This window comes from Oncorhynchus gorbuscha, linkage group LG11 (assembly GCF_021184085.1).
Source record: "Oncorhynchus gorbuscha isolate QuinsamMale2020 ecotype Even-year linkage group LG11, OgorEven_v1.0, whole genome shotgun sequence".
Lineage (NCBI taxonomy): Eukaryota > Metazoa > Chordata > Actinopteri > Salmoniformes > Salmonidae > Oncorhynchus > Oncorhynchus gorbuscha.
The window spans coordinates 80945261-80957760 of record NC_060183.1 but is presented as its reverse complement, the minus strand read 5'-3'; the positions used below and the strand labels follow the sequence as shown (position 1 = coordinate 80957760).

The 12500-nt window shown below is 52.3% G+C and overlaps 1 protein-coding gene across 5 annotated transcripts in view; it reads right to left on the bottom strand.

Moving 5' to 3' along the window:
- LOC123989543 (protein Shroom3-like) overlaps positions 1-12500 on the bottom strand; it is a 145212-nt gene that overhangs the window by 20424 nt on the left and 112288 nt on the right. For all 5 annotated transcript variants that reach the window (XM_046290626.1, XM_046290627.1, XM_046290630.1 and 2 more), the window contains 5 exons: positions 11607-11726; positions 10138-10866; positions 7459-8862; positions 6638-7328; positions 5603-6355 (listed from right to left, as the gene is read on the bottom strand). In XM_046290626.1, the coding sequence (XP_046146582.1) occupies positions 5603-6355; positions 6638-7328; positions 7459-8862; positions 10138-10866; positions 11607-11726 (3697 nt within the window). The remainder of the gene's footprint in view (positions 1-5602; positions 6356-6637; positions 7329-7458; positions 8863-10137; positions 10867-11606; positions 11727-12500) is intronic.

Below are 12500 nucleotides of genomic sequence, written 5' to 3'. Positions count from 1 at the left end.
TAGAGAGGATGACTCATAGTGGGTTTATACTGTAGCTATGTTAGAGAGGATGACTCATAGTGGGTTTATACTGTAGCTATGTTAGAGAGGATGACTCATAGTGGGATTAAGTCTCCACACTGGTGCTGTGTGTGTGTGTGTTTCCAGATTGGTATGTGCAGTGAGATCGTCTGGAAGTCTGTAAACAGTCGGAGCGAGAGAGTGGCTACATACACTACCTTTCTGGCACCATTCTAACACGACACACAGTGGCCAGGAGCCATCTGTCTGGCAAATGGTGGAACTCGTCTCCAGATTTGGCTCGGTAGGCTAGTTTGCCAGCTTGCTGATAAAGTTTTACTGCGCCAAAGCTATAGGTCTGTTCTCAGAAATGGTCTTGGACAGGTGGCACTGGTGTGGCTTGCTGATCAATGTGAGGACGTCGTAGATAACAGCTACTGCTGCGGAACTCGGTGCACTAATCATGGCAGAACAGCAACTTATGAAAACTCATTCATTGTGTCATTAGCCGCCATCGCTCTGATACTGACTCTTTTCCACTCGTTCGGTCAAAAGAACACATCTTTAATTTGGTTCATTTGAGTCAGTAATGCCTGGAGCATGCAGAACCCCCGTCCGGCGTCCTGCGTCCGGCGTCCGGCGAAACAAAAAACGCCAAATAATCCTGATTCTACAAGCCCCTCGTTCACCATAGGGGCACAGCCGCAGGAAGTAGGGGTACCAAGGATAGTGCAGCACCCCCATGAAAAACATTTTAAAAAATATATGAATACCAAAAAAATCAAATAAACATTTTCACAAAAAGAACTGAGGGTTTACTAGTCCTGTATTAGAGTAGTACTAACCCTTTACTAGTCCTGTATTAGAGTAGTACTAACCCTTTACTAGTCCTGTATTAGAGTAGTACTAACCCTGTACTAGTCCTGTATTAGAGTAGTACTAACCCTGTACTAGTCCTGTATTAGAGTAGTACTAACCCTTTACTAGTCCTGTATTAGAGTACAACGCAGCCACTGCCAGCTAGCCTACTTCAGCAGTACTGTATCATTTTAATCATTTTAGTCAATAAGATTCTTGCTACGTAAGCTTAACTTTCTGAACATTCGAGACGTGTAGTCCACTTGTCATTCCAATCTCCTTTGCATTAGCATAGCCTCTTCTGTAGCCTGTCAACTATGTGTCTGTCTATCCCTGTTCTCTCCTCTTTGCACAGACCATACAAACGCTCCACACCGGCCACCCTAATCTGGTGGTCCCGGCGCGCACGACCCACGTGGAGTTCCAGGTCTCCGGTAGCCTCTGGAACTGCCGATCTGCGGCCACCAGGCAGTGTTCATCTCAGCCTATGCCTCCCTCCAGTCCCTCGACTTCTTGGCACTGACGGAAACATGGATCACCACAGATAACACTGCTACTCCTACTGCTCTCTCTTCGTCCGCCCACGTGTTCTCGCACACCCCGAGAGCTTCTGGTCAGCGGGGTGGTGGCACCGGGATCCTCATCTCTCCCAAGTGGTCATTCTCTCTTTCTCCCCTTAACCATCTGTCTATCGCCTCCTTTGAATTCCATGCTGTCACAGTTACCAGCCCTTTCAAGCTTAACATCCTTATCATTTATCGCCTTCCAGGTTCCCTCGGAGAGTTCATCAATGAGCTTGATGCCTTGATAAGCTCCTTTCCTGAGGACGGCTCACCTCTCACAGTTCTGGGCGACTTTAACCTCCCCACGTCTACCTTTGACTCATTCCTCTCTGCCTCCTTCTTTCCACTGCTCTCCTCTTTTGACCTCACCCTCTCACCTTCCCCCCCTACTCACAAGGCAGGCAATACGCTCGATCTCATCTTTACTAGATGCTGTTCTTCCGCTAACCTCATTGCAACTCCCCTCCAAGTCTCCGACCACTACCTTGTATCCTTTTCCCTCTCGCTCTCATCCAACACTTCCCACACTGCCCCTACTCGGATAGTATCGCGCCGTCCCAACCTTCGCTCTCTCTCCCCCGCTACTCTCTCCTCTTCCATCCTATCATCTCTTCCCTCTGCTCAAACCTTCTCCAACCTATCTCCTGATTCTGCCTCCTCAACCCTCCTCTCCTCCCTTTCTGCATCCTTTGACTCTCTATGTCCCCTATCCTCCAGGCCGGCTCGGTCCTCCCCTCCCGCTCCGTGGCTCGACTACTCATTGCGAGCTCACAGAACAGGGCTCCGGGCAGCCGAGCGGAAATGGAGGAAAACTCGCCTCCCTGCGGACCTGGCATCCTTTCACTCCCTCCTCTCTACATTTTCCTCCTCTGTCTCTGCTGCTAAAGCCACTTTCTACCACTCTAAATTCCAAGCATCTGCCTCTAACCCTAGGAAGCTCTTTGCCACCTTCTCCTCCCTCCTGAGTCATCCTCCCCCCCCCCTCCTCCCTCTCTGCAGATGACTTCGTCAACCATTTTGAAAAGAAGGTCGACGACATCCGATCCTCGTTTGCTAAGTCAAACGACACCGCTGGTTCTGCTCACACTGCCCTACCCTGTGCTCTAACCTCTTTCTCCCCTCTCTCTCCAGATGAAATCTCGCGTCTTGTGACGGCCGGCCGCCCAACAACCTGCCCGCTTGACCCTATCCCCTCCCCTCTTCTCCAGACCATTTCCGGAGACCTTCTCCCTTACCTCACCTCGCTCATCAACTCATCCCTGACCGCTGGCTACGTCCCTTCCGTCTTCAAGAGAGCGAGAGTTGCACCCCTTCTGAAAAAACCTACACTCGATCCCTCCGATGTCAACAACTACAGACCAGTATCCCTTCTTTCTTTTCTCTCCAAAACTCTTGAACGTGCCGTCCTTGGCCAGCTCTTCCGCTATCTCTCTCAGAATGACCTTCTTGATCCAAATCAGTCAGGTTTCAAGACTAGTCATTCAACTGAGACTGCTCTTCTCTGTATCACGGAGGCGCTCCGCACTGCTAAAGCTAACTCTCTCTCCTCTGCTCTCATCCTTCTAGACCTATCGGCTGCCTTCGATACTGTGAACCATCAGATCCTCCTCTCCACCCTCTCCGAGTTGGGCATCTCCGGCGCGGCCCATGCTTGGATTGCGTCCTACCTGACAGGTCGCTCCTACCAGGTGGCGTGGCGAGAATCTGTCTCCTCACCACGCGCTCTCACCACTGGTGTCCCCCAGGGCTCTGTTCTAGGCCCTCTCCTATTCTCGCTATACACCAAGTCACTTGGCTCTGTCATAACCTCACATGGTCTCTCCTATCATTGCTATGCAGACGACACACAATTAATCTTCTCCTTTCCCCCTTCTGATGACCAGGTGGCGAATCGCATCTCTGCATGTCTGGCAGACATATCAGTGTGGATGACGGATCACCACCTCAAGCTGAACCTCGGCAAGACGGAGCTGCTCTTCCTCCCGGGGAAGGACTGCCCGTTCCATGATCTCGCCATCACGGTTGACAACTCCATTGTGTCCTCCTCCCAGAGCGCTAAGAACCTTGGCGTGATCCTGGACAACACCCTGTCGTTCTCAACTAACATCAAGGCGGTGGCCCGTTCCTGTAGGTTCATGCTCTACAACATCCGCAGAGTACGACCCTGCCTCACACTGGAAGCGGCGCAGGTCCTAATCCAGGCACTTGTCATCTCCCGTCTGGATTACTGCAACTCGCTGTTGGCTGGGCTCCCTGCCTGTGCCATTAAACCCCTACAACTCATCCAGAACGCCGCAGCCCGTCTGGTGTTCAACCTTCCCAAGTTCTCTCATGTCACCCCGCTCCTCCGCTCTCTCCACTGGCTTCCAGTTGAAGCTCGCATCCGCTACAAGACCATGGTGCTTGCCTACGGAGCTGTGAGGGGAACGGCACCTCAGTACCTCCAGGCTCTGATCAGGCCCTACACCCAAACAAGGGCACTGCGTTCATCCACCTCTGGGCTGCTCGCCTCCCTACCACTGAGGAAGTACAGTTCCCGCTCAGCCCAGTCAAAACTGTTCGCTGCTCTGGCCCCCCAATGGTGGAACAAACTCCCTCACGACGCCAGGACAGCGGAGTCAATCACCACCTTCCGGAGACACCTGAAACCCCACCTCTTTAAGGAATACCTAGGATAGGATAAAGTAATCCTTCTCACCCCCCCCCTAAAAGATTTAGATGCACTATTGTAAAGTGGCTGTTCCACTGGATGTCATAAGGTGAATGCACCAATTTGTAAGTCGCTCTGGATAAGAGCGTCTGCTAAATGACTTAAATGTAAATGTAAATGAGTAGTACTAACCCTTTACTAGTCCTGTATTAGAGTAGTACTAACCCTTTACTAGTCCTGTATTAGAGTAGTACTAACCCTTTACTAGTCATGTATTAGAGTAGTACTAACCCTTTACTAGTCCTGTATTAGAGTAGTACTAACCCTTTACTAGTCCTGTATTAGAGTAGTACTAACCCTGTACTAGTCCTGTATTAGAGTAGTACTAACCCTTTACTAGTCCTAGCGTATTAGCGGACCTATAGAGCATCTGTAGCACATGCTAAACATTTCAGCGCCTCCACCCACCAACATCTTCCCGCGGCTGTGCATATGGGGCTTATTGGAGCATTCATCGGTGACTGAAACTTATGGTCGGATTCGCGCTTATCGTTGAAGGAATGAGCGTTACATCGAGGCCTGTACTCTGGAGCGGGATCGATTTGGAGGTGGAGGGTCCGTCATGGTCTGGGGCGGTGTGCCACAGCATCATCGGACTGAGCTTGTTGTCTTTGCAGGCAATCTTAACGCTGTACGTTACAGGGAAGACATCCTCCTCCCTCATGTGGTACCCTTCCTGCAGGCTCATCCTGACATGACCCTCCAGCATGACAATGCTACCAGCCATACTGCTCATTCTGTGCCTGGTTTCCTGCAAGACAGGAATGTCAATGTTGTGCCATGGCCAGCAAAGAGCCCGGATCTCAATCCCATTGAGCACGTCTAGGACCTGTCGGATCGGAGGGTGAGGCCTAGGGCCATTCCCCCCAGAAATGTCTGGGAACTTGCAGGTGCCTTGGTGAAAGAGTGGGGTAACATCTTACAGCAAGAACTGGCAAATCTGGTGCAGTACATGAGGAGATGCACTGCAGTACTTAATGCAGCTGGTGGCCACACCAGATACTGACTGTTACTTTTGATTTTAACCCCCCTTTGTTCAGGGACACATTATTCCATTTCTGTTAGTCACATGTCTGTGGAACTTGTTCAGTTTATGTCTCAGTTGTTGAATCGTATGTTTATACAAATATTTACACATGTTAAGTTTGCTGAAAATAAACGCATTTGACCGTGAGAGGACGTTTCTTTTTTTGCTGAGTTTATATATATATATATTTGTAATAACATATATGGGGGATAGGAAATGATGCCGACAATTACATTGACAGAAGCTACATTGTGTCTGCAATATCTACCCCCATAAGCACAGAGAGATCTGGGACCAGGCTCGTTAATATACCTGAGATATACAGATAAAACTAGACCTAAAGTCAGCTGTTTATTATGGAACTGAATTGCGTGGTGCTTCTATTTTAGTCTTGTAGCAGAGTAGCATTTCATTCAAATAAAATCTGAAAGGCAGAGAGTGTACCTGGTTGAGCCTCTCTACAGAGGGCGAGGAGTGGGATCTGAAGTGCTGTGGTGCAGGCCTCTCCTCAGAGTGTTCTAGAAGATCCTCCGCTGAGGCGGACTTCCCAGAGCTGCGGGCTGGAGCCGTTCTTTCAAAGGCCACATCGCCTCGCTGGCTCCGGAAAGCCTCGTAGGCCTTGGCTGGGACTCCCTCCAGAGGCCTGTTGGATCCAGTAGGGTGTTGGTGGGAGGTGGAGACTGAGGTGGGGGCCTGGGCATGGATGTGTGGTGTGGTCACCCTGCCTGGGTAGATACTGTCCTGGAGCTGCAGACCAGGAGGCAGGGTGGAGCAGAGCCTTTCCTCACCAGACAGGCTCCTTTCTGGGCCAAACAGATCCTGGAGAGAGGCTAGGCTGGTGGTGGAGGTGGAAGAGACACTCTGGGTGTCTGTGAAGGGCTGGAGGTAGGCACTGTGGGGCCGGTGACGATGCCCTCTCTCCTCGGACCTGTCCCTGTCCCTGTCTGTCCTCCAGCCTCTCTTCCTCTCCATGTAGTCGGCCAGGGCATCCTGCTGCAGCTGCCAGAGCTCCGGCCGGGAGACGGCTAGACCAGCCCGGGAGCCCTGGAGGGCCTGAGGAGCCTGGGAGCTGGAGCTCAGGCTGCGACTGGTTACCACCTCAAACATCCTCCTACGGTCTGCCACGCTGGTCTCTGTGCCTTGGAACAGGATCTGCTGGTGCTGGGCACTCCTCCTCGGGTCAGACTCTAACCCCACCTAGAAGAGAGGCACAGAGTCAGTGCAGCCCCCCCCTGAATGGAGGGCAGTAAGGTAGCACAGTGATGTTGCATACATGAAGTAAACGCATAGTGGGTCGATTTCCACAACAACTACGAGCGTTAAAAGCCTAAGACTAAACCCACACTGTAGCAGTGTAAAGCACGTCCGTGCACAGATCATCTCAATATCGGCGGTGGTGTTTGTTGCAATGCCACCTCGCTGAGTCTACCTTTAAGTACTTTGATCCAAGATGGCGGCATCCTGGATACGTTCACCTACCTCGTGCATGCTCTCTGGCTCAGAGTACGATCTCTTCTTCTGCTCCACGGTGAGCCTCTTACGCCCACCGATTCGGGCCGGGACTGGTGGGCCCAAGGCTGGGACACTGGGGAGCTCTGGGGGGCTGAACCTCTCGGGCTTGGGGGTGACAAGGTGCCTCTCTTTGGGGGTGTGAGGGGAGGTAGAGGTGGTTGGGGCTGGGACTGGGTCTGGGGTGGTGATCGTGTGCCTCTCTTTGGGGGTGTGAGGGGAGGGAGAGGTGGTTGGGGCTGGGACTGGGTCTGGGGTGGTGATCGTGTGCCTCTCTTTGGGGGTGTGAGGGGACAGGGGAGTGGCTGGGGCGGAGGCTGGGACAGTGGTGGTGACAATGGAGGATTTGGGACCGGTCTTGGGGGCCACTGCCTTCCGCTCCAAGGATAAGTGCTTAGCAGGGACAGGAGGGGGGTTGTTGTTGACACCAGGAGTGGCGTTGTTGTTGACACCAGGAGTGGCGTTGTTGTTGACCCCAGGAGGGGGGTTGTTGGAGCTCTGGTTAGAGCTGGAGCTGATTCCCAGGTCCCTGCGTCTGAAGGAGGTGGATCGGAGCACCTTGGACTGGGCATCCTTGATACTGTCCCTGTAGGCCCGGTTAAAAGACGTGTCCTGGATGGTCCCCAGTAGGTCCTGCAGGTCATCCCTCCAATGGAACTCTCTGCCAGAATCACAATCACTTTTATTAGCTACGCACAATAACATGTGCCAGGACGTAGACCTGGGGAAATGATTCTAACTACAATAAACTGAACAGATATAATTCACATTAGGTACAGTAGAGCAGTTACCTGTCCCTGTCATGGCTGTTCTCCTCCTGGCTCCCCAGTTGGAAGGTGCTCCTGCTCCTCTGTAGAGCCGAGCCAGGGTTTGGGTCCATGGGGTTAGGCTGGTGGTGGGGGTCCCTGGAGGTCTGGGGCTTGGCTTGGTCATAACTTCCTGGCCTCTGCTGCTCTGCGTAATGATGACCCTTGTGGGCCACCGTAGTTTTCCCATGATGTGCGCTAGAGGAGGAGCTCCGTGTTCTGCAGGTGCTGCTGGGGCTGCTGCTTCTCTCCAGCATGTTACGCAGGTCATCCATTCCAGTACCATAGCTCATGGCCCTCTCATGGTGCTTGGGCTGAGGCTGGGGCTGAGTTGGACGGGAGGAGGGTCCCAGGTTGGTGTGGGTGGCATTGATGCTTTGACTCCTCTGCTTCCTCTGCTCGTGGCGCTCAAACCGGTTTACCTTCTCAAGGACAGACGGGTTCCTCTGGTGGCTGCTCCGACTCCTAGTGGAGCTCTCTGGACTGGCACAACGCTGAACCTCCGCTAGGGCATTCTCTAGCCGGGTCAGGGGGTGCTCTGGTCCCCTCTGGTTCTTCTGGTGATGGGGTGGACTGGGGTCGCTGTAGTGCCGGATGGGGGACCTGGACCTCTGGTTGTTGACCCGATGATCAGGCCCTTTGGCTGGGGTACTGCTAGTCCTGATCCGCTGAGGAACGTGGACCTTGGATATCTTAGTGGGCATGGTAGTGGGAGGCTGAGGGTCTGGATGAGGGTCTGGATGGCTGTGTTCAGTGTGTCTGACCTGATGCTTCTCAGTGTAACTCTCTGAGCCCTGGGAATACCTGGGTAGCCTCTCTCTCCGTGGCTGGACTGGAGTGTATGGGTCCCTCCTCTCCTGGCCTATGGACTGGGCTGAAGAGGGTCTGGACACCTGACCCTGTCCATGACCCTGCTGGCTCTGCCTTCGGGAGACCGTTTGTCCCTCCCCCTTCAAATGAGACCCGGAGAGACCCAGTTTGGTTTGGGTCTCCTCATGTCCTCTGTCACCCCCTCTGTTAACAGGCTGGGCTGGCTGTTTGGTTGGAGGCGGAGCTAAGTCATGATGCTGAGGCTGGTTGGAACGGGTGACATAAGAGTTGAAAGTGTTGCTTTGGTATCCGTTCTCTACAGATACCTCGATCCCTGTATCCACACTGATCCCCACCCCTAACCCCTGGAGCTCTCTCTGTCTGCTCAGACTGCTCTCCCTGGCCAGGCCTGGGTACACACTGCTGGGGCTGGGGCTGCTGGTGGGCATCTGTGCATAGTGGGTCTCCGGAGGGGGCACGGGGTAGATGCCCTGAGGCGACATGAGGCGGCCAGATGTATTCTGGGGCTGAGGGGGCTGGGGGACTTGACCCACGCCCTGTTTGGGCTTGATGGTGGGGCTAGAAGAAGAAGAAGAAGAAGAAGAGGAAGAACCTTTACAACACAACGTACAGCAACAACAGAACAGGAGAAACTGGAACAAAGACAACGTACAGCAACAACAGAACAGGAGAAACTGGAACAAAGACAACGAACAGCAACAACAGAACAGGAGAAACTGGAACAAAGACAACGAACAGCAACAACAGAACAGGAGAAACTGGAACAAAGACAACGAACAGCAACAACAGAACAGGAGAAACTGGAACAAAGACAACGTGCAGCAACAACAGAACAGGAGAAACTGGAACAAAGACAACGTACAGCAACAACAGAACAGGAGAAACTGGAACAAAGACAACGTACAGCAACAACAGAACAGGAGAAACTGGAACAAAGACAACGTACAGCAACAACAGAACAGGAGAAACTGGAACAAAGACAACGAACAGCAACAACAGAACAGGAGAAGCTGGAACAAAGACAACGTACAGCAACAACAGAACAGGAGAAACTGGAACAAAGACAACGTACAGCAACAACAGAACAGGAGAAACTGGAACAAAGACAACGTACAACAACAACAGAACAGGAGAAACTGGAACAAAGACAACGAACAGCAACAACAGAACAGGAGAAACTGGAACAAAGACAACGAACAGCAACAACAGAACAGGTAACTGCCGAAATAATGGAAACACTTCAGTAAACGAGGGATACAAAGTACAGTGCTATTCGGGAAAGTATTCAGACCCTTGACTTATTCCCCATGTTGTTACGTTACAGCCTTGTTCTAAAATTGATTCAATTATTTTCCCCTCATCAATCTACACACAATACCCCATAATGACATCACAATACCCCATAATGACATCACAATACCCCATAATGACATCACAATACCCCATAACGACATCACAATACCCCATAACAACAAAGCGAAAACAGGTTTTAAAAATGTTGGCAAATCTATTAAAAAAAATGGAAAACAGCAAATACTTATTTACATAAGTATTCAGACCCTTTGCCTTTCAGACCCAGACTCTAAATTGAGCTCAGGTGCATCCTGTTTCCAATGATCATCCTTGAGATGTTTCTACAACTTGACTGGAGTCCACCTGTGGTAAATTCAATTGATTGGACATGATTTGGAAAGGCTCACACCTGTCTATATAAGGTCCCACAGTTGACATTTCCTATCAGTCATATTTACATGTAGACAGAGCACTAACGTCAGGTACAAAAGCACAGCTCCTGACTCACGCAGAAGCTAATGGATACAATAGAATAAATACCTGCTCTCAGGACTCTTCTCTATGACGGTGTGGAGCTGGCCCTCGGCCCCGTAGGGGCCCTTCCCCGAGCCGGAGGCCACGGAGCCAGAGGAGTGGTACCAGGAGGAGGCGGACCCCTTGTGGAGAGCCCTGAGGGAGCGAGTCTGATCCAGGCTGGACCAGGAATTGGGCCTCTCGTGGTGCCTGATCGCCGCGTAGCTGTCACTCCGCATGGGAGGAGCCGGCGCCCCCTTCAGGCTTTCATAGGAACTGCGGCTGGCGGATTGAGACTGACCCCAGATTGGTCCAACGCTGTGTCGTTTGGGGTTATTACCGCCGTTGCTTCCGCCACTGCTGTTATTACAGCTACTACTGCCGCGGTGACAGGAGGCCTTGCCCCCACTATGAGAACCCGCCCTGCCGGCCTCGTGGTTGCGTAGCAACGCAGCAGAGCTGACCTCGTGCTCTTGGGCACCTCCCTGCTGGGGGTCGTAGACCGTACGGATGTATCGGATGTCAGCATGCTGCATGCCCTCCGCCATGGCCCCTCCCCCTCCTCCGCTAACCCCACCCCTCTGTGGAACCGTCTCCATGGAGTATGACCTCTCCTTACTAAAGGTCGGAGTGGCCGCTAGGTACTCTGGGATACTAGAGCTGGTAGAGAAGGAGGAGTAAGCTGAGTCCCTTTTGCTGTGAAGGTGGTCCATGCTGTTGGAGGACTTGGAGGCAGACAGCTGGTGGCAGGAAGAACTGTAGAGAGGAGAGGAGAGGAGGGGAGAGGAGGGGAGGGGAGAGGAGAGGAGGGGAGAGGAGAGGAGAGGAGGGGAGAGGAGGGGAGAGGAGAGGAGAGGGAGAGGAGGGGAGAGGAGAGGAGGGGAGAGGAGAGGAGGGGAGAGGAGGGGAGAGGAGAGGAGAGGAGAGGAGAGGAGGGGAGAGGAGAGGAAGAGGAAGAGGAGAGGAGGGGAGGGGAGGGGAGAGGAGAGGGAGAGGAGAGGAGAGGAGGGGAGAGGAGAGGAGGGGAGAGGAGAGGAGGGGAGAGGAAGAGGAGAGGAGAGGAGGGGAGAGGAAGAGGAGAGGAGAGGAGAGGAGGGGAGGGGAGGGGAGAGGAGAGGAGAGGAGGGGAGAGGAGAGGAGAGGAGAGGAGAGGAGGGAGAGGAAGAGGAGAGGAGAGGAGGGGAGAGGAAGAGGAGAGGAGAGGAGAGGAAGAGGAGAGGAGAGGAGAGGAGAGGAGAGGAGAGGAGAGGAGAGGAGAGGAGAGGAGAGGAGAGGAGAGGAGAGGAGAGGAGAGGAGAGGAGAGGAGAGGAGAGGAGAGGAGGGAGGGGAGAGGAGGGGAGGGGAGAGGAGAGGAGAGGAGTTATTTGATCCTTACTTGATTGAATGATTTGATTACATAATAAAGGTAGCAGGCTGAGACACCGGAGACAGACAGCATTACACACATTGAAAATGATTGAGGATTAAAAAAAGGCCCTATTAACAAGAGCAGCACCTGTAGGCTGGGTGGCCGTGGTGCTCCCCAAGGCTCTCCATACTTCCTCTAGAACTGTACTGGTCTGGACTCTTTCTCAGGTAACCTGGGTCGTAACCTGACAGGTCTGTAGTGGACGCACTGTGGAAGAGGAGAGATGGAAAGAGAGAGAGAGAGTTTTTAGAAAATAATTTAGAGATATACAGCAATAGACTCGTAACCAAAGAGCTGCCTGCATAGAACACTACTACTGACCAAGGCCCATATTCCCTACATACTACACTACTACTGACCAAGGCCCATATTCCCTACATACTACACTACTACTGACCAGGGCCATATTCCCTACATAGAACACTACTACTGACCAGGGCCATATTCCCTACATACTACACTACTACTGACCAGGCCCATATTCCCTACATAGTACACTACTCCTGGCTAGAGCCAGGTCACTGTCTGTCTGTGTGTAGTCTGCATGTCTGTGTGTGTAGTCTGCATGTCTGTGTGTAGTCTGCATGTCTGTGTGTAGTCTGCATGTCTGTGTGTAGTCTGCATGTGTGTGTGTAGTCTGCATGTCTGTGTGTGTAGTCTGCATGTCTGTGTGTGTAGTCTGCATGTCTGTGTGTAGTCTGCATGTCTGTGTGTAGTCTGCATGTCTGTGTGTAGTCTGCATGTCTGTGTGTAGTCTGCATGTCTGTGTGTAGTCTACATGTCTGTGTGTAGTCTGCATGTCTGTGTGTAGTCTGCATGTCTGTGTGGAGTCTGCATGTCTGTGTGTGTAGTCTGCATGTCTGTGTGTAGTCTGCATGTGTGTGTGTGTAGTCTGCATGTCTGTGTGTAGTCTGCATGTCTGTGTGTAGTCTCCATGTCTGTGTGTAGTCTGCATGTCTGTGTGTAGTCTACATGTCTGTG